The 27,808-nt window shown below is 45.0% G+C and overlaps 1 protein-coding gene across 1 annotated transcript; it reads right to left on the bottom strand.

Moving 5' to 3' along the window:
• Window positions 1-519: 519 nt before the first annotated feature.
• rgs9a (regulator of G protein signaling 9a) lies at window positions 520-27,808 on the bottom strand (the record flags this gene model as incomplete). The annotated part of the gene is made up of 17 exons (XM_079565340.1): window positions 520-677; window positions 5,306-5,388; window positions 6,764-6,902; window positions 10,173-10,260; window positions 10,335-10,450; window positions 11,266-11,379; window positions 12,468-12,529; window positions 12,600-12,629; window positions 12,704-12,766; window positions 14,058-14,139; window positions 14,383-14,459; window positions 14,887-14,945; window positions 15,157-15,208; window positions 16,866-16,972; window positions 18,012-18,062; window positions 21,819-21,915; window positions 27,740-27,808. 17 exons carry the CDS (start codon window positions 27,806-27,808, stop codon window positions 521-523), a joined length of 1,446 nt encoding a protein of 481 aa, XP_079421466.1. The 3' UTR covers window position 520.

Genomic DNA, 27,808 nt, shown 5'->3' with positions numbered 1-27,808 from the left:
AAGATCGGTTGGAGGGTAAGTCCTGAGCAGCTGCCATTCCAGGCCAGCCTGATGTACATGTTTTTGGAGGTCGGGGAAACTAGAGCAACCAGAGCTCTGCGCTGACACCGGGAGAACATGCAAACTCCACAGAAAGCCCTGCCTGCTCTGGGATTCAAACCCAGCCTAACCACTCAGCCACCGTTGTCTTTGTCAGAAACTTAGGGCATGAAAACTTGATTATTCATGAGCGTAACTGAAGTTCCAGGTGTGGCTTTGAGGAGGAAACATCATAATGTGGTGAGCAGCATCTGCAGTTAAAGAAACACCTACTGGACAATTTATCAAAAACACAAATGTTGTACTTGACAGATTGATTAAGCTGGTTTTGCTGATCTGTCATATGATCCCCTCATTATCCTAACAGACTGTTGGAGTCTGGATATGAATACTTTTTAAATGAATTAAAATTAGGATAATAAATAGATACAACAAAGATCTATGTTCTCTAAAATCGAGGTGTGCACAAACTCCAGTGTGTTTATTTTTTGCGGTCCATCTTGCTCATCATGGCTTTGACGTCCACTGGAGCAGAGGCGGCGGCCGCCTTGGCGCTCTCCGCCTCCTCCTGCTGCCACAGGATGATGGGATGGATGCCGGGGCTGCAGCTCTGGGCATTCTGTTCGATCTGAGCCGGACTGTGGACGAGAAAAGCGAAAACATGAGCATCAACACATATGACACAAGCATCACCACACATGACACAAGCATCACCACATATGACGACACGAGCATCACCACATATGACACGAGCATCACCACATATGACACGAGCATCACCACATATGACACGAGCATCACCACATATGACACGAGCATCACCACATATGACACGAGCATCACCACATATGACACGAGCATCACCACATATGACACAAGCATCACCACACATGACACAAGCATCACCACGTATGACACGAGCATCACCACATATGACACGAGCATCAACACATATGACACAAGCATCACCACACATGACACGAGCATCACCACATATGACACGAGCATCACCACATATGACACAAGCATCACCACATATGACACAAGCATCACCACATATGACACGAGCATCACCACGTATGACACGAGCATCACCACATATGACACGAGCATCACCACATATGACACAAGCATCACCACGTATGACACGAGCATCACCACATATGACACGAGCATCACCACATATGACACGAGCATCACCACATATGACACGAGCATCACCACATATGACACAAGCATCACCACACATGACACGAGCATCACCACATATGACACAAGCATCACCACACATGACACGAGCATCACCACATATGACACGAGCATCACCACGTATGACACGAGCATCACCACGTATGACACGAGCATCACCACGTATGACACGAGCATCACCACGTATGACACGAGCATCACCACGTATGACACGAGCATCACCACGTATGACACGAGCATCACCACGTATGACACGAGCATCACCACATATGACACGAGCATCACCACATATGACACGAGCATCACCACATATGACACAAGCATCACCACATATGACACGAGCATCACCACATATGACACAAGCATCACCACATATGACACAAGCATCACCACATACGACACGAGCATCACCACATATGACACGAGCATCACCACATATGACACGAGCATCACCACATATGACACGAGCATCACCACATATGACACGAGCATCACCACATATGACACGAGCATCACCACATATGACACGAGCATCACCACATATGACACGAGCATCACCACATATGACACAAGCATCACCACACATGACACAAGCATCACCACGTATGACACGAGCATCACCACATATGACACGAGCATCAACACATATGACACAAGCATCACCACACATGACACGAGCATCACCACATATGACACGAGCATCACCACATATGACACAAGCATCACCACATATGACACAAGCATCACCACATATGACGACACGAGCATCACCACATATGACACGAGCATCACCACATATGACACAAGCATCACCACATATGACGACACGAGCATCACCACATATGACACGAGCATCACCACATATGACACGAGCATCACCACATATGACACGAGCATCACCACATATGACACAAGCATCACCACACATGACACGAGCATCACCACATATGACACAAGCATCACCACACATGACACGAGCATCACCACATATGACACAAGCATCACCACATATGACACGAGCATCACCACATATGACACAAGCATCACCACATACGACACGAGCATCACCACATATGACACGAGCATCACCACATATGACACGAGCATCACCACATACGACACGAGCATCACCACATATGACACAAGCATCACCACATATGACGACACGAGCATCACCACATATGACACGAGCATCACCACGTATGACACGAGCATCACCACATATGACACGAGCATCACCACATATGACACAAGCATCACCACATATGACGACACGAGCATCACCACATATGACACGAGCATCACCACGTATGACACGAGCATCACCACATATGACACAAGCATCACCACATATGACGACACGAGCATCACCACATATGACACGAGCATCACCACATATGACACGAGCATCACCACATATGACGACACGAGCATCACCACATATGACACGAGCATCACCACATATGACGACACGAGCATCAATACATATGACGACACGAGCATCACCACATATGACACGAGCATCACCACATATGACGACACGAGCATCAATACATATGACGACACGAGCATCACCACATATGACACGAGCATCACCACATATGACACAAGCATCACCACATACGACACGAGCATCACCACATATGACACGAGCATCACCACATATGACACGAGCATCACCACGTATGACACGAGCATCACCACATACGACACGAGCATCACCACATATGACACGTGCATCACCACATATGACACGAGCATCACCACATATGACATGATCATCACCACATATGACACGAGCATCACCACGTATGACACGAGCATCACCACATACGACACGAGCATCACCACATATGACACGAGCATCACCACATATGACGACACGAGCATCACCACATATGACACAAGCATCACCACACATGACACAAGCATCACCACATATGACGACACGAGCATCACCACATATGACACAAGCATCACCACACATGACACGAGCATCACCACATATGACACGAGCATCACCACATATGACGACACGAGCATCACCACATATGACACAAGCATCACCACATATGACACAAGCATCACCACACATGACACAAGCATCACCACACATGACACAAGCATCACCACATATGACGACACGAGCATCAATACATATGACGACACGAGCATCACCACATATGACACGAGCATCACCACATATGACGACACGAGCATCAATACATATGACGACACGAGCATCACCACATATGACACGAGCATCACCACATATGACACAAGCATCACCACATATGACACGAGCATCACCACATATGACACGAGCATCACCACATATGACACGAGCATCACCACATATGACACAAGCATCACCACAAACGACACGAGCATCACCACGTATGACACGAGCATCACCACATATGACACGAGCATCACCACATATGACACGAGCATCACCACATATGACACGAGCATCACCACGTATGACACGAGCATCACCACATATGACACGAGCATCACCACATATGACACGAGCATCACCACATATGACACGAGCATCACCACATATGACACGAGCATCACCACATATGACACGAGCATCACCACGTATGACACGAGCATCACCACATATGACACGAGCATCACCACATATGACACGAGCATCACCACAAACGACACGAGCATCACCACGTATGACACGAGCATCACCACATATGACACGAGCATCACCACATATGACACGAGCATCACCACATATGACACGAGCATCACCACGTATGACACGAGCATCACCACATATGACACGAGCATCACCACATATGACACGAGCATCACCACACATGACACGAGCATCACCACATATGACACGAGCATCACCACGTATGACACGAGCATCACCACATATGACACGAGCATCACCACATATGACACGAGCATCACCACATATGACACGAGCATCACCACATATGACACGAGCATCACCACGTATGACACGAGCATCACCACATATGACACGAGCATCACCACGTATGACATGAGCATCACCACATATGACACGAGCATCACCACGTATGACACGAGCATCACCACGTATGACACGAGCATCACCACATATGACACGAGCATCACTACGTATGACACGAGCATCACCACGTATGACACGAGCATCACCACGTATGACACGAGCATCACCACATATGACACGAGCATCACCACGTATGACACGAGCATCACCACGTATGACACGAGCATCACCACGTATGACACGATCATCACCACATATGACACGAGCATCACCACATATGACACGAGCATCACAACATATGACACGAGCATCACAACATATGACACGAGCATCACCACATATGACACGAGCATCACCACATATGACACGAGCATCACCACATATGACACGAGCATCACCACGTATGACACGAGCATCACCACATATGACACGAGCATCACCACATATGACACGAGCATCACCACATACGACACGAGCATCACCACATATGACACGAGGTTCAGGTCCCTCCCTCTGGGGACAAAGAGGGCGACCTCCACTTTCCTCCCTCCCTCCATCCGCCTGCTGAATAAATGACTGTGTGGTCTATTACAGGCCCACAGTATTGTACTTTTTTAATGTATTTACTGCACATGTTGATTGTGTTGTATGTCTGTGGATGTAGTAATGTACTGGCACTTCCTCTGCAAGTGAAGTTCCTAATGGATAAATAAAGTGAATGTTATTTGATTTGAACACAAGCACACGTCTCGCAAAACGAGCTCACGTGTTTCCACATATGGCAACGTGGGTGCATGTGTCAAATCAAGTGCTAATGCCAGTGTGGCTTGTATAAAAGGGCGTGGCCATGGCACATTGATATGTGCGTACCTTGTGAGGCCATGGGAAACTTAACTTGACGCTGGGCAGATGGATCATCCATATGGAATGTCAACAATGGCCGTCCTTGGTTGGCTTTGTTATATAATCTTTGTACTCAGTCATTCCCATCGCCATCATCTGTCCTGGATGTGAATCTCGGGGAGAACCCACCTGAAGTTTTGGGCCTCTGGGCTGTGGGCCTTCTTCTGGATGTCTTTGTAGGTTGGAGACTTGAGATAACGGAAGAATGTGTCCTGCACAAACACAACAGCAGAAATGAATCAAAGATCACGTTTTTTGAAAAGCTAACCTCTCCCAGTGACTGCTCTGGAGGCGAGGCGTGATTATAGAACAGTCTTAAAAAGATTTGTACTTTCTACTTTGAATACTGAGGTATTCTCCACAACTACTTTCACTAAGTAATAACCTGACCGAGCAAATTAAATTAAAAAAGCAAACTAAAAAAGCGAGGACAACAAAGTCCAAAATGTGATTACAACGTGGCAATAGTGCGAGGAAAAATTATGTGCTTAGATGAGTTTATATTAGATTAGGGTAAAGCTGAACTGGAGAAAATGCAGTTGCTTGTTGTGGGGGTTAAGTGGTTTAATCCCAGATAGGCAGATTTATTTGGCTTTGAACCCAAAAAACAAGGCATAATTTCACAGATTTTGTTTTTTATTTGACCTTTATTTAAAGCTGCATTATGCAACTTTTTGTGCAGAAAAAAAGTTGATATTAACATGTGTTTGTCCTTTTAGTGGCTGTATGGGTGGCTAGCATGGCAGGTTTTAAGGTTCTGGTAGGTTTCTGAATGGAACGCACACGTAAGCATGGAGACAGATTCATCAGCAGTGAAAATCTACCAGAGCCCTAAAAACAATGGGTCCTGGAGCGTCCTAGAGGCCGCTGTGATCGAAAGTAAAGACAGCATGCTGACCACTCATACACTGAAAGGTCAAATACGCACAAATATCAACTTTTTGTTAGGATTAAAAGTAGCATAATGCACCTTTAACCAATAAAGTCCCACTAAGGTTAAGAATCTCCTTTTCAGGGGAGTTCTGGCCCCAGAGCGTATTGTGCATGTTTTAGTGGCAAACTGGAGTACCCGGAGGAAACCGACGCAGACACAGGGAGAACAAACTCCACACAGAAAGGCCCCGTCCAGGTGGGAATCGAACCCGGGACCTTCTACCTGTGAAGCACGAGCGCTAACGGCTGCACCACCACGAAGCCTAGATGTTTTTCATTTATATATAGTTATAAAAGCTCAAAAAGATCCAGAATCCCTGTAAGCAAATCTTTATAGCTAATACATCGACAAAATGAAACCAACATTTAAACCTGAGTTTATCCAATACTTCGACTTCATCACTGAACATAAAAAGTCTTGTTTTTATATGAAAGCAGGAAATTACAGAAAAGTTAATACAATGTTTGCAGCAAAGTTTCAAATTGATTTTTCTACATACGTTTTTCCCCCCATTCACCTTTAGTGTCTCGCCTTCAATGTAGTGGAGTAAAAGTAGTAAGCTGTCACCCAAAGTGCAGTACTTTTGAGCGCCTGTGTTGCGTTTGTAGCCACACTGGCCCTGCTGCTGCTGCACATGCAAACCCTGTCCTCACCTTCTTCATGAGCATGAAGACGTGTGTCTGTGCTGCCTCCAGGACGTAGCGATGTGGGTGCTCCAGGCCCTTCACTGTCAAGCCCATGGTCCTCCCATCGATGTTGATCCAGCGGGGGGCGCCAGGGGCCAGAAAGGTCCTGGACGAGAGGGACACAGGGCATTACCTTTGTGTTTCACCACAACTTACACCTACAGAAGAAGGTGTTGTTGATTATTATTCACCCCAGTAACATTGAAACCTTCGACTTTTCTCTAAACATGGATCTATAGCGTGACCACATTTTCCCTCGAACAGGTCTGCATTTACAGACCCAAAAATCTGCCGGCAGTGTCTCCCCCGACACTCCCTTTAGTGGCTCAATGACGTCAGCGCCACAGGGGCCTGTGAGTGACGTCAAGGTGGGCAACTGCGAATGGAGAGAGACATACAGCGTGTGATGAGCCGCCTTTGGGAGTTTGCAGATTCAGCCGGAGAGTTAAGGCCCTTTTATAGTCGAGCCAGTCCCGCCCACCACAACCCCGTCCGCTTGACGCACGCCAGAATCGTTCGAACTTCTCCGTTGCTCACACATTTGTTCCTCTTGAAACAAAAACTGGTGCGTTTCCTGTGAAAACCCGCCGATTCTGTGCAGCTGGTCATGTGATTTATGTGGTGATGTTTTTCACCAAAGCTTAAAAAGGTGCGTGCTACTTCTTCACTTACCTACCTGAGGTGTGGGTCAGATTAAATGCCAGATTAAAAAGCTTAACAGGCTGCATGTTGGCCTTCACTTTTACTAACAGGCATGTGTTAGTAAAAGTGAAAAACAAAGAGATTAAACAACACAATGGCCAACTCAACACGCGAGTCTGATCAACCTGTAACTATGCTGGGCTAAACTTGACACTTGAGAATTTCGACCGTAATATTAAGACCCACTTCTGTGTTTCTTGATTGCAGCTATTGTTTGTACTCAGTTTAGTTGCTGATGTAGGAATAATACATTCTGTCTAGTTGGGGTAAGAATTGGTAAATACAGTGCCTCTCGAAAGTATTCATACACCTTGTACTTTTGCACATTTTGTCATGTTTACAACCCTAAACATAAAGATTTTATTTTGATTTTTTTACTGAACGTTCACACACACAAGTAACAGACAACTGTGAAGTGAAAGCAAAATTATGCATGATTCTGTTATTTTTCAAAAAACAGAAAAGTGAAAAGTGGGGCGTGCATAAGTATTCATACAGCATTTTTTGAGTGCATTAAATTGCCTTTATAACATTCCTAATGACGGCAGAATGTTCACTCCGGTTAAACGGTTAAATAGAGGCACCTGTGTGTAATCTACTCTCAGTATAATTACAGCTGTTCTGTGAGGGCCTCAGAGCTGTGGTCGGAAACAACATCATGAAGGTCCAGGAGCACCAGAGAGGTCAGGGATAAAGTTATGGAGAAGTTTAAAGCAGCGTTAAGTTATACAAAGATTTCCCAAGATTTGAACATCTCACGAAGCACTGTTTAATCCATCATTCAGAAATGAAAAGTAAAGCACCACTGCCAACTTACCAAGACACGGTCGTCGACCTAAAATATTAGATCGAACAAGGAGAGCGCTGGTAAGAAATACAACCAAGTGCCCCATGATAACTCTGGAGGAGCTGTGAAGTCCTGCCGCTGAGCTGGGGGAATCTGTACATGGGAAAACTATAAGTCGTATCTACACAAATCTGGCCTTCATGGACGAGTGGAAGAAGAAAGCCATTATTGAAAGGAGGCCATAAGAAATCCCATTTGAAGTTTGCTAAGAGTCATATGGAGGACACAGCTCCATGTGGAAGAAGGAGCTTTGCTCAGATGAGACAAAAATTGAACTTTTTGGCCCAAATGCAAAACGTTATGTATGGAGCAAACCTAACACTGCTCATCGCCCTGAGTGCACCATCCCCAGTGTCAAATATACGGGGGGGAGCATCATGCTGTGGGGCTGCTTTTCCTCAGTGGGGACAGGGGAGATTGTAAGAATAGTTGAAGATGGATGGAACCAAATACAGGGACATTTTGGAGGAAAACCTGCTGGAGTCACAAGAGAACTGAGGCTGGGGCGGAGATTCACCTTCAGCAGGACAATGACCCTAAACACAAAGCTAAATCTACAATGGAATGGTTCAATAAAAACATATTAATGTGTTAGAATGGCCCAGTCAAAGTCCTGACCTAAATCCTATTGAAAATCTGTGGAATCATCTGAAAACTGCTGTTCACAAACGTTCTCCTTCCAATTTGACAGAGTTTCAGTTGTTTTGTAAAGAGGAATGGGCTAAAATGTCAGTCTCTACATTTGCAAATCTTGTAGAGTCAAACCCCAAAAGACTTTCTGCTGTTATTGCAGTAAAAGGGGGTTCCACAAAGTATTCATGCATGCTGTATGAATACTTATGCAAGCCCCACTTTTCGGTTTTCTATTTTTTGAAAAATAACGGAATCATGTATCATTTCGCTTTCACTTCACAGTTGTCTGTTACTTGTGTGTGAACGTTCAGTAAAAAAATAAAATCTTTTTGTTTAGGGTTGTAAACATGACAAAATGTGCAAAAGTTCAAGGTGTATGAATACTTTTGAGAGGCACTGTAAATACAAATACTGTGTGTACAAATGTAGGGTACAATGTTGGTACAGGTGTATGCCGGTCCATGATAATCAATAGAAAATATCATGATCTTCCCCTGTTTGAAAGGCCAGCCGACATGGCTAATGGGCAGAGTTGTGAAACTTGAGGGAACCTGTTTGGCATGTGATTGACTGACTGAACTCTTCACTGCTGTTGTGTCACCTCTTGCCGTACACAGGGATTATCTGGATTGATTTGTACCACCATGAGCCCATGAGCCAACTCAACTGACACCATCAGCACACTAGCTGACCTGTGCTCTATCATCCATCCATCCATCCATCCATCCATCCATTTTCTTCCGCTTTGTCTGGGGCTGGGTCGCGGAGGCAGCAGTCTGAGCGGAGATGCCCAAGACTTCCTGATCCACACACACAAGGAAGCAGATCCCTGACCCACCTCAACTGGCTCCTCAAGACTTTCCTCACCCTACCTCGAAGGGTGCACCCAGCCACCCTGCAAAGGAAACTCATTTCGGCCGTCTGTATCCGCGATCTTGTCCTTTCGGTCATTACCCAGATGTCATGACCATAGGTGAGGGTAGGAATGTAGATCCACCTGTAAATCGAGAGCTTTTCCCCAGGTTCAGTACCCTCTTCACCACAACAGTCCGATACAGCGACCGAATCACTGCCCTATATAAGACCTGCGCTCCAACAGACCTACAGTATACTGTATAGAGTATTGTCAAAGAACAACAACATGCAACAGTGTAGTAGCAGGGTGCACTGGTGTAGGCTCTCGTTGGAACTCACTTGAAAATGCTCTCGGCTCTGGAGGACATGGAGGAGGCCGTGCCCCACTTGAGCTCCTCAGCAGCCTCCCAGAAGGCCAGGTTCTCCCCTGAAAAACACACACACAGCTCATCAGGCGGGTCATCACGCACCGTCAGGCTGCTGCACACGCCGCAGACCTACCGCTGAACTCCTTCTTCAGGAAGATCTTGAAGTCGTCGCGTCCTCTGAGGTCAGTGAGCAGCTCGAACAGGCTGAAGGACCAGCGCTCCACACGCATCTTAGTGGGAGTGTCCACTCTGCACATTCACATGGAACACCCCATCAATACGACTGCGCCCACACACATGTTCTGAAATGCTATTTTTGCAGTGGATTATAAAGAATGGGTTTAATAATAATAATGCATTGGTTTTATGTAGCGCTTTTCTGGACACTCAAAGACGCTTTATATTGCACTATTCATTCACTCCATGCTCGGTGGTGGTAAGCTACTATTGTAGCCACAGCTGCCCTGGAGTAGACTGACGGAAGCAAGGCAACCAGTCTGCGCCATCGGCGCCTCCGACCACCACCAACCACTCACTCACGCACTACATTCGCTAGGCTTCCTGGTGTTACTAAACGGTCTCCCATCCAAGTACCGACCAGGCCCTGCTGAGCTTCCAAGGTCTGACGGGATTGGGCAGAGCATAGGCGGTATGGCCATAGATAGATGAGGATCAGTGCAATATTTGCTGTGAGTCTGTTTGTAGTTTGTTTTTCTGTGTCAACATGTATATGAGTTATATTTGACTGGAGTGGGACAGAACTGAACAGATCAAAGCTATTTTTTCACGTCAGTCCATTACAACAGTTACTTTTTTTGGGACATGCTTCATGATCGTGAACATTTCAAATGTTCAAATGATACCAAATGATTGTGAAAAATCAGTTTTGGCCTCATTGAATTTTTTGGGAGCTAACTGGGTTTTCTGGACGACTAGAACCCAGAGAATAGGCACTCATGCCAATATTGACACAGAAGTATGACTGTGGAACATGAAGTGATCAGGTTATCTGATGCCCCTGGTTGGGAACCCTTGCACCAGCGGACAGTAGTACCGTGACTGACCTGCGTGTGTTGAGGGTCCAGTAGCTGTCGTTGTTGGTCAGCCAGGGGTTGCTGGGCAGACACGGGGCCAGGAACGCGTCGTGGTTCTTGTACGTGGTGACATATTTGACCAGCCTGGAGAGAGAGCACTACTGTCAGCTGCGGGGACCACCTCAAACAGGCTCAGAGGGAGCACGCTGGATATATGAAAATCTTTATTTAATATTTTCTCTTTGCTCAAGTTTATCCTCTTCTCAAATGATTTGAACAGGAGCGATTCCAGATTGATATTCAAGTGCTAACGATAATCCATCTGGATCTTGCAGGTCACCAAATCATCTCCTGTCACTGAGGAGAACACCCTGTCCACAAAGAGAATTCTTCTTCTTCTTTTTCACCATGGTACCTGTCCTCTTTGTGATCTTGTGCAGATGAGGCAACATAGCACCACTTCAGAAAAAGAAATCTATATTTCGCTGCTGTAGACTAGTCTTCAGTGAGGACATGTCTTTTATTGACCCAGCAGTGTGCAGTCTTGAGAACAAAGGTCTGTTTTGAAAAGAAAATCTGTCACACTAGTTAGCATGAGGGTGGATAAATCATCCATTGGGGTTGTGTTGCATCCAGTGGAACAGTGTTTCGATTCAAATACATCCCAATATCACTTCCTTTCTGGGGAGTTAAGTAAAGGTCTTAGGGTTGGTGGAACCCCATACCCTTCAGCCTGAAGCTCTAACAAGGACAGGACGTTAGCTCCACAGTCTTCAGCCCCATCTGCAGAGGGATTCCCATCAGTCCTGGGTCCATCTATAGCCTGTCTTTAGTCTTGTCTACAGAGGGGCTCCCATCAGCCCTGGGTCCATCTATAGCCTGTCTTCAGTCCTATCTACAGAGGGACTTCCATCAGCCCTGGGTCCATCTATAGCCTGTCTTCAGCCCTATCTGCAGAGGGACTCCCGTCAGCCCGGGATCTGTCTATAACCTGTCCGTCCATGGCAGTGGATCTCTTCGTCTTGTGGTTTTCCTCGAGGTTTCTCTCTTCTCCCACTGGGTTTGTTGAAGAGTTTTTCCCTTGCCCTGAAGCAGGGACGGGGGGCGTCCAGAACACCTATCCATCTGCTGCTTCACTGATGACATTTGGGCATAACTTTTATACAGTTTGACATCTGCGTCATTGTTGATTTCCAAACAGTTCCTCAGAGTGGTCAGAGGTGTGTACTTACGCCCCCAAGGACACACTGGACTTCACCCTGGACCTCATGATGGTCTGCTGATAGAACATGTTCTAAACAAAGAAGGGAAGTGTCAGGCACAAGTCACTTAGAGAAACGTGTGTGAGAGCAGTGTGGACTTACCATGCGTCTGTACTCATCAAAGGTGATCTTCTGTGGGAGCAGAGGAAAGAGGATAAACTCACACACATGGATGGATGCAGAGAGGGGTAAGTGAGAACACAAACCTGGTCAGTGCAGGGGTCAATGAGGCGCTCAGGGCCATCGTCCAGGGCGCTGTGAGTGCGTTTCTACAACACAAACAACAACCATCACCATGGGAAGACTGGAGGGCTGGGTTCATGAATTATTTTGTGCTATATTTTGAGATGCGGGTATACGAGCGATCGCGATGTCGTCACATCCGTTGGCCGTGGTAGGCATTTTACATTTTCATATTTGATAAACATTTTATTAAAATCCTATAATCACCAAAAACAATGTCCATAAACAGGGCATTGCTTCTCTTGCGCTGTAACAGATTTATCATTTTATAAAAACCGAGTTAGAGGCCTGTATGCATCAGCTGTTGCCGACCATTCACCAAAACATCCGGCGAAAATTGCGGAAGTAAACAAAAACAGCGATCGCTCGTATTGTATTGAAAACCAGTGTTACAATGCTTTTTATGATGTGTGTCGGGCCCTGTCCACTATTTTGTTAATCCAGCGTATCATCCATATGAAACCGGCATTTTGGGAGTCTGTAAATGAACATTTTCCAAATTCGTTACCATGGTGGAAAGATCTCAAAACACCGCTTACGTGGCTTCAATGTTGCACCGTCTCTGCAACTTTTCAGAAAATGATGACATCACATCACCAGCGTTGTGCCTTATAATTTCCTTTACTGCACAATCCTCTGCTCCTCGGCCCCACAGTCAGTGTTTTTGGACATTAATAGTCCAGTCACTGACAGTTTTTCTGCTTTAGTCCCGTGACTCTGAAGAACGAAGTCTCTTCTGTAGATTGTAAATCCATTGAGAAGCTTCATATTTACCATCAGAGTTTTGTTTATATTTCAGAAGGTTTACAGCACATGCACTATCTACAGTCTTGATCTATCTTCCATAGTTTGTTCAGTGCAGTACTCACAGTTAATATAAGACAAAAATGCTGTGAAATTCAGCCAGGACAGGAGAGAGTAGCACTGTCAGCCAAGAAATCTAACTGTATCGAACTGAATCTGAAACTGAATCGAACTCAAGTCAAAACATGGCTTTCTATTTCAGTTCATTCAGGCTTAAGATGAGACACTGCAGCAAAACAAATGAGTTTGAACCCTCCCTTTGTCCACGTGACCACGGTGACTGACTACTTGTTGCCTTGTTCAGTTACAGATGTGGATAATCATGTGGTGGCAATATTAAAGGATTTGAAAGATTTGGTGGAAAAAGATCGTAGCACTTCCAGTTGTGAATAACTAATTAATGTGGCATCAGCTAAGGTGTAAACCCTCTAATTACATAATTCAAAGCCAATCAGCACTTGAGACGTATTAGAAGGACTTTTAAGTTTAGCAGAATGTGTCTGTGCCACTGACCGGAGGCCTGTTGACCACCCAGTAGGCGCGCTCCTGACAGTCCAGTACCACGCGGTCAGCCTTCTTCCGCTCCTTACTCGCCCTGCGTACACACACAGAGATAATTGAGATCGATGGCAGAAAGTTAGAATCATAAACAGGTGAATGACAGTTACAATCGCCGAAACATCACTCTGTGGAGCATTACTTGGATCACCGAGATGAAGTGTTGTGGTCTCTACGACGCTCCAGGATCAATTGTTTTGTAGGGTTTCTCGTGAGAGGGTCCAAATATTTGATCCTGGACGTCCTGGAGACCACTGCGGACTGTGGGCTGAGGACTCACTTGTACTGCTCCGTGGCCTGCATCACTATAAAGTCCCACTTGTGGTTGAGCCATTTGTTCAGGCGGTTGTAGTGAGCCTGGGGAGTACACGAAACACAAGCTCTTATTACATTTTTTTAATTAAAAAATCAATACAGTGCCAGTATCACGGCAGTAACACGGCTAAATAAAAAATACCGGAAAGTCATAGATTCCCGTAAAAATCTATAACAGATCAATCGGAGCTAGTGTTAGGTCTGATGAGAAGCTGTCTATCTCATGGCAGAGGACACATCAGCCACATCATTGTTTAGGCTGCGGGGTTCAAAGTATATGAAAAAAAGTAGCGACTCATAGACTGGAAATTATGGTATGTGCACAATAGTCCAATGGCATCGACTAAGTGAGGGTGGCTTCCTTCAGAGCGTTCAGCACAGGCTAACTCCAGCTTGTTCATGCTAACAGTTTGGTTGCGTTTTTGCAGTCAGGTCCTTGACCTGAGAAAGGAGGGTGTCGCGCCAGTACCTGCTCATAGGCCTCCAGCATGCCTTTCTTCCGGATGTTTCTCTTTGTCAGATAAATGGCTGCAGACACACAAATGCTACAGTTTCATCATTGGCACAACAGAATCAATAGTGTCGAAAGTCTGTCCGACAGGAAACAAAGTCGAAGACATACACAGCTGGACATTGCTTCATTCAGACGGCCGAAAGTTTTGTGATGAGCCAAATCACTTCTGTCAGAGACTGGTACAGTATTCAATATTCATGTTTACAAGTCAGCACTTCAACTCACCGTAATCGGAGTCCTCAGCCACCCATTTCTCTGTGGGCCAGAAGTATGGAGTCTGCAAAGACCACATCAGACAAGTGAAGTAGAGTGAAGAAATGTAAATATGCAGCAGAGTATTACAGTATTAGTACTTTTATCAAATAGTACTTTATTTGCAGCACATAGTAAACGTCTTCCTCATATACTGCGTTCCAAATTATTATGCTAATTATATTTCCGTTTCATAGAAGTAAAAAAAACCTCATGGATGGTTTTGTGTCTCAGATGCCTGGATGATGAGCTGTCAGGTTAAACCCAGTTATGGGAAAAACTACTGAAAAAAGGACGTTCCACATTATTAAGCAGACCAAAACTTTCAAGAAATATAGGAAAGAAAACTGATCGCTCTTCTGATGAAAAGCATGAAATAGTTGAGCTGTTAAGAGTTTTGTGACTGATTCAGAGCACACACGGGTTTGTGCAGATAAAGGCACAATCAGGACTGTTTCTGCCAGACAAATATATCAGATTAAGAGAACAGCTGCTACAAAGGAGCAGACAGGTATTTGAAGCTGCTGGTGCCTCTGGAGTCTCCCTCCAGAGGCTGCAGTTGTGCATAAACCTTCTATCCGGCCTCCCCTAAACTGTTAATTGAAGCTGATGAACAGAAACGGCTGAAGTGGCTCAGAATTACATGAAGACTCATTTTCAAACAGTCTTGTTCACTGATGAGGCCGTGTATCCCTGGATGGTCAGATGGATGGAGTAGTGGATAGTTGGTGAATGGCCACAATGTCCCAACAAGGCTGTGACGTCAGTAAGAAGGGGGCGGAGTCATGTTTTGGGCCAGAATCATGGTCGGCCCCTTTAAGATCCCTGAAGGTGTGAAAATGACCTCTGAAAAATATGTGGAGTTTCTGACTGACCACTGTCTTCTATGGTGCAAAAAGAAGAGCCGTGTTTTCCCTAACAAAGTCCTCTTCATCATGACAACGCACCATGTCCTGCTGCAAAGAAAACCTCTGCATCACTGGCTGCTATGGGCATAAAAGGAGAGAAGCTCATGATGTGGACCCCCTCCTCCCCTGACCTCAACTCTATTGAGAATTATTATTAATATAATTATTGGTTTGGAGATGTTTTGTTGCCTCAGGGCCCGGACAACGTGCTATCATCAATAGAATAACAATAACTGTTTTCCTGTAGTTGCAGATTAGACGCTCACAACGATCAGGATGAATCTTGGACCATTCCTCTTTACAAAACTGCTGCAGTTCAGCCAGATTTCAGGTCGTTCGCTTACCTTTTTCACACTGTATTGTGAATGTTTACATGTTATGACCAATAAAAATATGATCAAATGTAAATGTTTGGGTGGTATTAGTTTAAGCAGACTCTGTTTATTCATTCATATGATTTTGATGAAGCTCAGACCACATTTTATGATCAATTTAGGCAGAAATGTGAGAAATTCCAAAGCATTCATATACATGTCTCTCCCACTGTATGAGCTGCATAATAATTTGGAACATTAGATTTTGCGTTGTTTATTATATTTATTTTGGAATAAAACACTGTTATCACTGGGAGGTTTTTTCAATCACATTCATATTATCCTCTAACAGGCTTGAACATTATGCAGACTGCCATTTGAGTTGATAATTTAGAAAATCTTACAAAAATACAATTTGCATAATAATTTGGAAGGCGGTGTAAAATGTAGAGGGCCATACCTGGAAGCGGTAGAGCGTGCCATCGTTGCACATCACCAGCTTCTTGTGGTTCTGGATGGGGTAGATGTATCCGTACGCCACCAGCATGGTGGCCACCGCCTGGGCCTCTGCACAGAGAGAGGAGGCTCAGCACCAGGTCTGCCTTCTCTCCCCCTCTTTCTCCCCCTTCACTATCTCCTCTCATTCTGACTACTCCCTCACTCTTCCCTCTCTCTTACCCCTCTCTCGCTCCCCTTTTTCTTCCTGCTCTTCACTCTCTCCCCTCTTTCTTCCCCTTCCCTCTCTCCTCACCTTCTCTCTCTCTCTCTCTCTCTCCGTCCCTCCCACTGCCCCTCCCTCTCACTCCTCTCTCTCCCCTTCTCTCTCCCTGTCTTCTTTCTCCTCTCTCTCCCCTCTGTATTCCTCCTCCCTGTTCTCTCTCCCTCTCTCTCTCCTTCTGTCTTCCTGCTTCCTCTCTCTCTCCCTCTCTTCTTTCTCCTCTCTCTCCCCTCTGTATTTCTCCTCCCCGTTGTCTCTCCCTCTTCTCTCCCTTCTCTCTCTCCCTCTCTTGCCCCTTCTGTCTCCCTCTCTCTCCCCTCTATATTTCTCCCCCTGTTCTCTCTCCCTCTTTCTCTCCCTTCTCTCTCTCCCTCTCTCGCCCCTTCTGTCTTCCTCTCTCTCTCCTCTCTCTTTTTTCTCCTCTCTCTCCCCTCTGTATTTCTCCTCCCTGTTCTCTCTCCCTCTTTCCCCCCTTCTCTCTTCACCTTCTCTCTCTCTCTCCCTCCCACTGCCCCTCCCTCTCACTCCTCTCTCTCCCCTTCTCTCTCCCTCTCTTCTTTCTCCTCTCTCTCCCCTCTGTATTCCTCCTCCCTGTTCTCTCTCCCCTTCTGTCTTCCTGCTTCCTCTCTCTCTTCCTCTCTTCTTTCTCCTCTCTCTCCCCTCTGTATTTCTCCTCCGTGTTGTCTCCCCCTTCTCTCTCTCCCTCTCTCGCCCCTTCTGTCTTCCTCTCTCTCTCCCTGTCTTCTTTCTCCTCTCTCTCCCCTCTGTGTTCCTCCTCCCTGTTCTCTCTCCCTCTTTCTCTCCCTTCTCTCTTTCCCTCTCTCTCCACTACTATCTCTTCCTGCTGCCTCTCTTACCCCCTTACTTCCAGTCGTCAGGTAAACCCACCTTCAGTGTTGCTCTTCATCTTGTTGGTGATCCACGTGACCACGTCTTTACCTGAGACACACACGGTCCACATGTTAAACAAGCTTTGAAGGCTTAAAACGTCCAGAACAAGCCCAAAGTTTACGCTCTCCTTTAGTCTTTCCTGACTCCGCCTCAAAGACGTCTCTGGCTGAATCAGAAGTTACACCTGTACTGTGAGAATGCAACAATAAGCAGCACATCATGATAGTTTATTCTCTAAATGATGTGAAAAATACTGTGCACTGCCATGGTGTGTTGAATAGCTCCTTGCTTTGATCCGCAGCAGACAGATTAGGGCTGAAATTAGTAATCGGATTACTCCGGATTAATCAGTTCTCAGTAGAAGTTGATAATTGTTGTATGGGGTCCAAACCCTTCACTAAGAAAAGAACATGTTCAAATGGTTGATCTCGGATTAAAAGGCTCTGATAAAAACAACAGCACATATTTTCAGCAGATTCAGCAAAATAATTTAAATGTCATCATTTACAAATAAAATAGATAAACATACTCCACAAAGTCGCAATAAACCTTTGCAGCTCCTGTAAGGAACAGCTTTATAACAGGTCTTATGCAGTCAGACAGTGTTTAGTAAAATAGTGAATAACTTCATCTGTATTAATGCAATGGATTTATATTTCTATAGAAAGCGGCAGGACAGGACCGTGTGGCCTGAGCACATGCTAACCAGAAGCTAATGCTAGCGAAACAACCTTTCTAGCATGTGTCCGAAGGTTCAGATTGCAAGAAATACAAAAAAAAAAAAAGCAGCCTTTGGGAGTTTACAGAAGGAACAAAAACAGCAAATGCCCCAGTACTTTAATTTAAAGGTCCATTATGGAACCATTCATGCAAAAACAAATGAGTGTAGGCCTACTGTGTTCGAGTGACCCTGTATGTGCTGTATGGGTGGTTAGCGGAGCGCCTCTATGACGGTCTAGGATCCAATGTTTTCAGGTCTCTGCTGGTATGTCTCTGCTGATGGAACTATCTACATGATTACGGACATGTTCCATCCATAGAAGAACTATCTACCAGAATGTAAATACAGACAACATCTCCAGAATCGTCCATAAATGGTCATGTTTGAAGCTGCCAGAGGGGACGGGAAAGATGGGAAAGAACTACTCTCACTCATTTCTCCAGCATTACTCGAGCAAACGCTGGATGATCAATATATTTTTCTTATGTCTCTCGGTGCGTGATTGGACCAATGTGGGTCAAATCGTGAAATGATTGGCTCTTTTTTTGAACAGAAAGGAGGAGTGTCTGAGCCAGTCCTGGCTTTCTTGTAGCAGCTGACTGGCCCGACTGTTCTTATCTGGCCCAGTAATGAGCCATACGCCATAAATGAGTGTCAGGCAGTAATCAGACAGTTTGACCCTTACTGGACCTGAAGTGGACCTGAAGTGTCTGCACCACAACAATCACACCCGGTGTGCGGGTCACAGTGGTCAGAACGTCCCGTAGTGTGATGTGGTGCCATCTTTTGACCCAATAACAAACAGAGAGTGAGCCACGAGTTTTAGAATAGAAACTTGGTTTGATACTTGGTCATTCAGTTTGTCATTGTTGACTGAACGTAAAAAGTGCAAAAGAAGTTTACAACGAAAAGACGACGGGTCTGTATGAAATGATCCCGCCTGACAGGCACATACTGGCGTCCAGAACCAACAAACCACAGTCACGTCGTATCATGAAATAACCTGATATTCTTTTACTATGAAATAACGTTATAAATATCACATTATTTCAGAATAAATTGATATCATGAAATAACGTCATTAATTATCTTGAAATATCGTGATACCAGCGAAAAAATAACAAATATGCAAGTGAGACCAGGACACTTCATTAATAGTACAGCAGAGAACGAGTGAAAAAGTGTTTTACCATAACATACTTCCTCACCCCCGGCTAGGCCACGCCCTCTAGTATGACGCTGTACTGCACTGCTAATATTGTCATTAACTGGGTTTAACATGTGCGAGGAAGGAAGAGCGGAGTCAGTCGGTCATAGAGCTCAGCTTGACCTTTGACCTCTGATCTGGAAAGTCTTCAGGTTAATCCTATTGTGAGTTCCTTTAATAGACTGGGCTTAGGAGTGGACCGCCACGGGCCACGAGCCAGGACTGCACCCGGTCAGTCAAAGATCATTGTTCTGGTCAACCGGACGATTGTAAGACCGTCAACAACATCTTATATAGTTTTAATAAGGAAATTAAACGTGTCTGGAAAAAAATGTCTGTTGAAACATTAGTGACTCACACAGAGCGCTTACTCACTGATCCAAGGGTCAGGGGTCAGTCAGCTTAAGACACATCCTATGTGTTTTAGGGAAGAGTCCTGCCGCTGTTCCCCCAGGGTCTGGTTCACTAATGTGTGAGTCCATCGTGTGTGGATAAACATTCACTGCCCTCCACTAAATAAATAAATAAATAAACGTCTGATAAAGCTGTCCTAACGTGTGTCCTGTAAATGGGAAGAACAATTGATCCAGGATCGATGTAGAGACCACCGTGATCGCCATGCTGACCACCCATACAGCCACTGGGTCACTACACGATCAAATATGCACTCATATAAGCAAGTAATTAAATAAGAGCTTCATTTGTACAAGCAATGAATAAGTGTTCAGATGTTAGTCCTGAGCCGCTGCGACTGAGCCGCGCTGCCGCTGTGGGTCAACCTGACCAGCATGAATTTGGAGGTTGGGGAAACTGTAGCACCCACAGGAAACCTGGCTGCCTTCAGTGTCCTGCACTGGTCAGCTCCTCCAACTCCTCCTTCCTCTTCCTCCTGCGCAGCTCCCTCCGCTCCACAACAGTCTTCCACCATCTTCTGAGAAGAGCTTAGGAGTTAATCTGTTTTATTCTCCAGTGAACATCGATTAGCCAGAACAATACAGTAGAAGGCATGTGAGCTTAGCTGTGAGTCGTGCCCGGATTGTCCTCATTTGTCCCTTCCTTGTTTCCTGTGGCTCCTCTTGTGTCGCCTCCAGGTGTGGGGGCTCTTGGTGCCTCTACAGTGTCTCAGAAGAAGAATGTTGTAGGTCTCAAATGGGTTTAGCTGATAAACTTCAGGCCCATTATGGACTCTCTGTAGTATAAAAAAATCCACCGAACCTCCATCAAAACACGGCAAAGATGTAAAAAGTATCCAGTAAATCAATGTGGAACAGAAACCACACATGCAGTTCACAGAAAAGGGCAAAAAATGGACCAAGAGAGAGTTGGGGCCTGTTTTCACGTCGCCATGACGACAGCACTCAGTGCATAAAGCATCTTTAAGAAAACATTTGTTTAGACGTTTCCCCCAAAGGGTTCAGTCAAAGCAGAAGATGCAGTGTGCATGTTTTCACTGTCTGTGTAGGCTTCTTTATCACTCGCATTGTGAAGGAGTGGTTCAGGGAGCATCTTTGGGATGTGCTGGAAAAGGCTCTACACAGTGGTCACATTCTCCCTTCATCAAGAATACTTTTCTTGGTATTTTGTAAAAGCAAAGGACTATCAGCCGCTACTTTCTCACGCGCTCTGAACCGTGTGGCCTGAACTGCCATCACCATGAAAAGTCAGTTTATACTGAGGGTCAAACGTAACATTGGGGAGAAAACAGGAAACTCTTCAAAAAAAATCTTAATCAAAGTTGTTGCTGATCTTTGACATACCCAAGGGTGTTTTGAAATTAAATTAAATTTCAGCCCATTTAATATTGAAAAAGACGCACATAAGGGTCAACATAATAGTGTTTGAAAAAGACCGGTCTGGAGTTTTTCTCCGCTCTCACCTGTGATGACGTAGGGAATGCTGGTCACATTGAGTTTCTGCTCAGAGCCCTTCACTCCTCCTTTAGAATCCTGCATCTCCACCACCAGGGCCTCCATCTGAAACACAGGCAGCAGCTTCTGCTTCAGATCACCTTTCCTTACGTTATGAACAGATTAAAGTCCTCATCCCAGTCATTGTGCCAGACTATTTTGTCCTCTTTGTAGTGAAAATATATATTTGCTTTCTCCCTGCGTCTCGTGGAGAGACATAACGTGTATGTGACAAGTCCCGTTTTCAGCCTTAGGAACTCACGGCACAAACGTTAATAGAGGACGGAAAGAGATTCTCAAGTTACTGCAAAGAAAAGTTCCAAACATAAAGGATAAAAACAATGTGTCAGAAGTACTGGCATTCCTTTAGTTGGATCCTGGATCTGCTGATGAGGCTGGAGAGAACATGAGCAGGAATAAGAGTCCATTATTTCCAGATCCTTTAAACTCTTCTCACTGTAAAGGTCACCTCAGATTGTCTTGGTCAGGAATGAGATGACCAAGGCAAAAAGCTTGGCTTTGAAAGGGCAGAATCAAAATAGCCCTAAACTATTTAAAATGACACTCCCAGATTTGGATTGGATAGATATATATTCTTTCCATATGGCACCTCTTTTGCTTACATCGAAAAACAACCTAGCAGAGGTGGTTGGTGGTGTTTCAGACAGGAGAAGCTCAGGATATTTTCATGATATTTTCAGGATATTTCCTAAGGCCCATCCAGGGCCCTGAGCTGTGAGTTGGCACTAGCTAAATGCACTTTATGCATCGCATCAGCTGCAAACATTAGTTGTAACTATGTGGATTTTGTCGTCCCTGATAGATGAATAAATAAATATTCATTATCATAAACCTGCATAAACAGTAGGCTACAAACATTGTACTCTGCATTTTTACGCAGCTTTTTGTGCAAACAGGATTTATTTACCCTTTTGACTCCTTTATTAGGCCTAATATTTAGGAAGTATTCCAACATCAGCTAAAGACTAAACCAGGACCAAACAGCTACAACGCTAACAAGGTTTCATCTGGAAGAAAACCTGGGGCTAAACCAGGTCTAAACTAGGACTAAACAAAGAAAGCGGGTCCACATTAGAGCTAGCTGAGCTGTTGTGTTTGTCATAGTGTATGTGGCTAATACAGCTACAGCAGGAGGAGCTAACGCCAGGAAACACCACAGGATTATTTTCAAAGCTACAGAAAACATGTCGTCCATGACTGAAATCCCTGTCAGCTTCAGTTTTCTCTTGTAGCTTCACAGAGACAGCAGCTAATGCTAACGCTAATGCTAATGCTAATGCTAATGCTGTCCTCTCAGAAAGAGCAGGAGCTGTCAGTCAGAGCAGAGTTTCCAAACAATTTCATCCTTCAGTTTGTTATAGCTTCATAAATTTAGGACAATGTCATCCCTGTGAGCCGCCACATTAACGTGGTGGGGTTGTTTGAGCACCCGAATGATCCTGGAGCTCTGTTGTCTGGGGCTTTATGCCCTGGTAGGGTCTCCCATGACAAACAGGTCTGAGGTGACGGGTCAGATAGAAGAGCAGCTCAGAAGACCCTTATGGACATATAACATACAAGGGCCCTGACGTCGCCCGGCATGGTGCAGCCGGGGCCCCACCCTGGAGCCAGGCCAGGGGTTGGGGCTCGAATGCGAGCGTCTGGTCGTTGGGCCTCTGCCTACGGGGCCCGGCCGGGCACGGCCCGGAGGGACGCACCACCCACAGAGGGATCTATAGGGGTCGGGTGCAGAGAGGACTGGGTGGCAGTCAGAGGCAGGTGCCTCAACGACCTGGTCCGCATGCGCAGCTTCTGCCATGTCCTAGTGGGACAAGGCCTCGTGGAAGACCCAGGACATGCTGGTGGGACTATGTCTCCGAGCTGTCCTGGTGTCGCCTCAGGGTCCCCCCTGAACAGCTGGAGGAGGTGTGTGTGGATCGGGAAGTTTGGGCAACTCTGCTGAGACTGCTGCCCCCGCTACCCGGCCCCGGATAAAGCGGAAGAAAATGGATGGAACCTAACATTGTCAAAGGGGGGGAATTATGCAAAATGGACTTTTTCAAGCTTTACATCATGTTATTATGTCCCTCCCTCATTAAAAACATGCCTGAAGTGTTGCCTTGGCACATTCACGTATTTTTGAGTAATCTGTAAAAACTCTGATGGCGGCCATTTTAGGGATAGGTTTGCCTGAGTCCTCCTAGGAACGCCCCCACCTCCTGGAGACGCCTCCGAGCTTTCGTCACCAGCCGAGTAACCAACCACTGCTCCTCAGCAGAACCCCCTCCCCACTGATGCCACAGACAGCGTGTGGAGGGGGCGTGTCGGAAAGGGTCAGAAGTTCTTAAAGAGACAGAGGCCTATTTCAAGACATTCACTACAGCCATTTTGAGAGAGACATTTTATACAAGGCAGTTATTCTAATTTACTGCATTGACAGACCAACAGAAGGTTTGTCATCATTGTAGTGTGATATAGACTGGTGCTGTGTGACTGAAAAAAGTATAATACCCCCTCTTTAAAGGTGCATTATGCAAGAAAAAAGAGTTGACATTTGTGTGTATTTGACCTTGTAGTGACCCAGCGTCTATGTCAGTGGTCAGCATGGCGCCCTCACGGTCAAGGATCACTTGTTTTGAAGGTTTCCTGGTGAGAAGCTCCATCAGCAGAGAAAACCTTCCAAACAATTGGTCCTGAAGCGTCACAGAGACCACTGTGATGGACAGTAAAGGCACCATGCTGACCACTCACACAGCCGCTGGGTCACTACAGGGTCAAGTATGCACTTTCATCAACTTTGTTTCCCACATAAAAAGCTGCAAAAAAAAGCAATTTAATAGACATGTTTGGAACATTATTTCTAAAGTATTTGTATTGGTTTTTAACAAAGGATTTGGACAGTTCTCAGGCTAATGGACTGTTCAGATGTTTGTGCCACTTTTTGCCTGCTTAAAATTCTGCTTAAAATGAAGACATTTGAAGAAAAGGCTTAATGTAAGTATTAGAAATCATTTGTCCTTCTTCTGTTGAGTTGTTTTTTCTTACTGTGTTTCTGTTTGATCCTGAGTATAAACTTAACTAAACATACACAATGGAAGGAAGGCTGTTGTATAATATTTCAGTTTATAACATTTTTCATACATCAAAATAAAAAGCTGTAGTTTTTCTTTCATGTAATGTTTTAATATAGAAATAAGGGCATTGCATAAACATGTCCTAAATTGCCATGTAATTATTATCAGTCATCCCAGAAAGGCTTGGGACGGTCCCACAGTAGCGCCCGCTCAGACCACAGTAATAAGTTCAGCGTCCCCGCAGGAGCAGCAGGTGGGGGCTGGGGGCCTCTAATGGGATCAAAGGGAATTAGCACTGATCTTTGCGAGCCTTCACCTCCTCCGCTCCACAGCCAGGTTTATCTGAAGGCACTTTTCTCTGACTCTCATGTTGGAGCACTGCAGTTATGTTCTCACAATCAGGTCTTTGATTTTCCATCACCATAAGTCAATAACAATTGTCATATGTGCTACTTGCTTTTTTTGTTTAATAACTAGATGTAAGTTGGTCATGTTATGCTCACTACCAGGGGCGGACTGGGACTGAAAAACAGCCCTGGACTCTCTGGACAGCCTGGCCCAAATTAGCGTAATTGTGCGCTTCCACAAATACATATTTTAACCTCTTACCACCCGCCTTAACATTAACGAGTGCATTTTCCCCAGTTCGGCTTTTTATTATTTATTTTTTTATTGGTATCATCAGCAAAAAGAACGGGAAAGGTGGTCGTAGAAATAGAAGCAAAATCATTAATATAAATAATAAATAATAATGGTCCCAAAATTGAACCTTGTGGTACACCATACTCCACGGAATTCCTTTTAGATTCATGTTTTTTTATACTGGGCTTTACCCAAATCTAAAAGCTTCTCGACTGGAGATCAATAATGTAACGCCTCATTTGAAAGCTAAGACCTACAAAAGTGACGGAAACTTTTCATCACGTCGCCACAGTTTTGTCATATTTTTGATGCTTTTCTTTCTAGCTTTTAGATTTGGGTAAAGCTCGGTTGAGGCGGGACTGGTGGCCCTAGAGCCAGTGGCCCTTCTGTGCTCTTCCAGAATGGACATATGGCCAGTCCGCCCCTGCTGACTACTGCCCCCTCAGGTCTTACGCGTAACTGCAGGTTCTATATTAAAGGAATAGTTCACCGTTTTTTCCTACCGAGATATGTTCTTGCCTGAGCTTAGACGAGTTGATGTGTACCTGTCTGGTCTTTGTGCGTACCCTCAGTCTCGCAAAAAGACCAAAGATGTTGTTAGCATTTGGCCTCTCCCAGTATATTCCTGTAGCTCCAAACAGGGGTGAAGTTGGAAGCTATGACGCTCCTCCACGGGCACAAAGACCGGACAGGTACGTATCAACTCGTCTAAACTCAGGTAGAACATATGTCAGTATGGAAGAACTACACAGTTCTTCCATGACGGCACGTCGGACCCGAATTAACACCTTTTTGAGCGACATTGCAGGATTTTACAGGCAGTTGTGGTGAACAGGTCTGAGCTCATTCTACACATTAGGACATGGCTGAACATGTAGGGGGAGGAAAATACTTATTATAGTTATAGCATTTTTAAACTCCATATAGTCCCTTTAAACTCCTCGAAATTAATGATTGATGATCTTAGCAACTGAACCAAGGAGATGGTTAAAATTCAACCTCAATTCTGATTGGTCCAACTAGACTTTATATTCATACACACCCATTCAACCTGGGTGAAAAAAGTCGCAAACTTCCATTGTGTCCCATTTCTGAAATGTGGACGATCTGTTCACCCGAGTTCAATGAATTGACAGGTTTTTGTATTAAACTAATTCTATAAAATCCCAAAACGATGTCATCCACAGTCAATCTTACACTTTATAAATTGTTAGCAATCTTTCAGGCAACTGGTGTCTGGGATTTTAAAGCTGAATAAAGTCGTATGTAAACAGAGTGGCTATAGCTACAACAGTTAGCTAGTAAGATGCTAACGTTATATGGAAGTTTCTCCACACTAGATGATTAAAAAATTTGCCAAAAGTCACGCTCACTTCACTAAAGCAGTGGTTTTGTTGAAGTTTCATCATAAACTTCTCCAACAGAGAGACAGTCTTCCTCTCGTATCTCAACTCGGAGCACTCTGGTCAAGTCCCAGTTGTAATTACCACCTGCCTCCAAGGCATTGGTCCAAGTGGAAGGTTGGAAATTTACCAGTTACGATTTGCCTGGAATGCCTCATAAGCGCTTCCAAAAAAAAGATAGCTGATCGATACAGACAAAAGGGAACAAAATAGCAACTCTTTCACTCATTACTCCAGAACTACATTAACAAACCCGGAATTATGAATGTGTTTTTCTACCAAGCAAAGATACAGAGACATGGAAAGGAGACATGGCCCAAATGTGTACATAAAACAGTGAATGCAAACCATAATTCTAACATTAGCATGGTGCTAATGCTAACCACTAGCTTTGAGTGCCCGTTTTTCCTTCTACTGGACAATCTGCTGAGAAAAAACATTCACAATGACCTGATTTTCACTTTATTTCGGTGGGTTAGATATAGTCACAGTTTACCAGAACATGTCTAAAAAGAGTGAAAAAATAATGACTTCTGTCCCCCTCGTCAGGCCACGCCCTCTCACGGCCATTTCTATCTATAGTTTCTGGGTCTTTACAGAAATCATATTTTCTTCAATATATTTGAACACAAAGTGATTAGTGGGATAAGTTCTTTGCGTAAGTCGTTACAGTTACAGAAGGACCAGCGTCCATCAAAGCCGGTGAGGGAACGTGCCCATGCTCACAGTGTTTGTGGGACACAGGGATCTTTGTGGCAGTGGTAGACGCACCTTTTTGAGGCAGTGGATGCGAGGCCGGAAGTGCTGCTCGCGGTTGGGTCGGGCGGTTCGTATGGTCAT

The sequence above is a fragment of the Gobius niger genome, assembly GCF_951799975.1.
Source record: "Gobius niger genome assembly, chromosome: 10".
In the NCBI taxonomy this organism is placed as follows: domain Eukaryota; kingdom Metazoa; phylum Chordata; class Actinopteri; order Gobiiformes; family Gobiidae; genus Gobius; species Gobius niger.
Note: the sequence above shows the minus strand (reverse complement) of the source record. Positions and strands in the feature narration are given on the sequence as shown.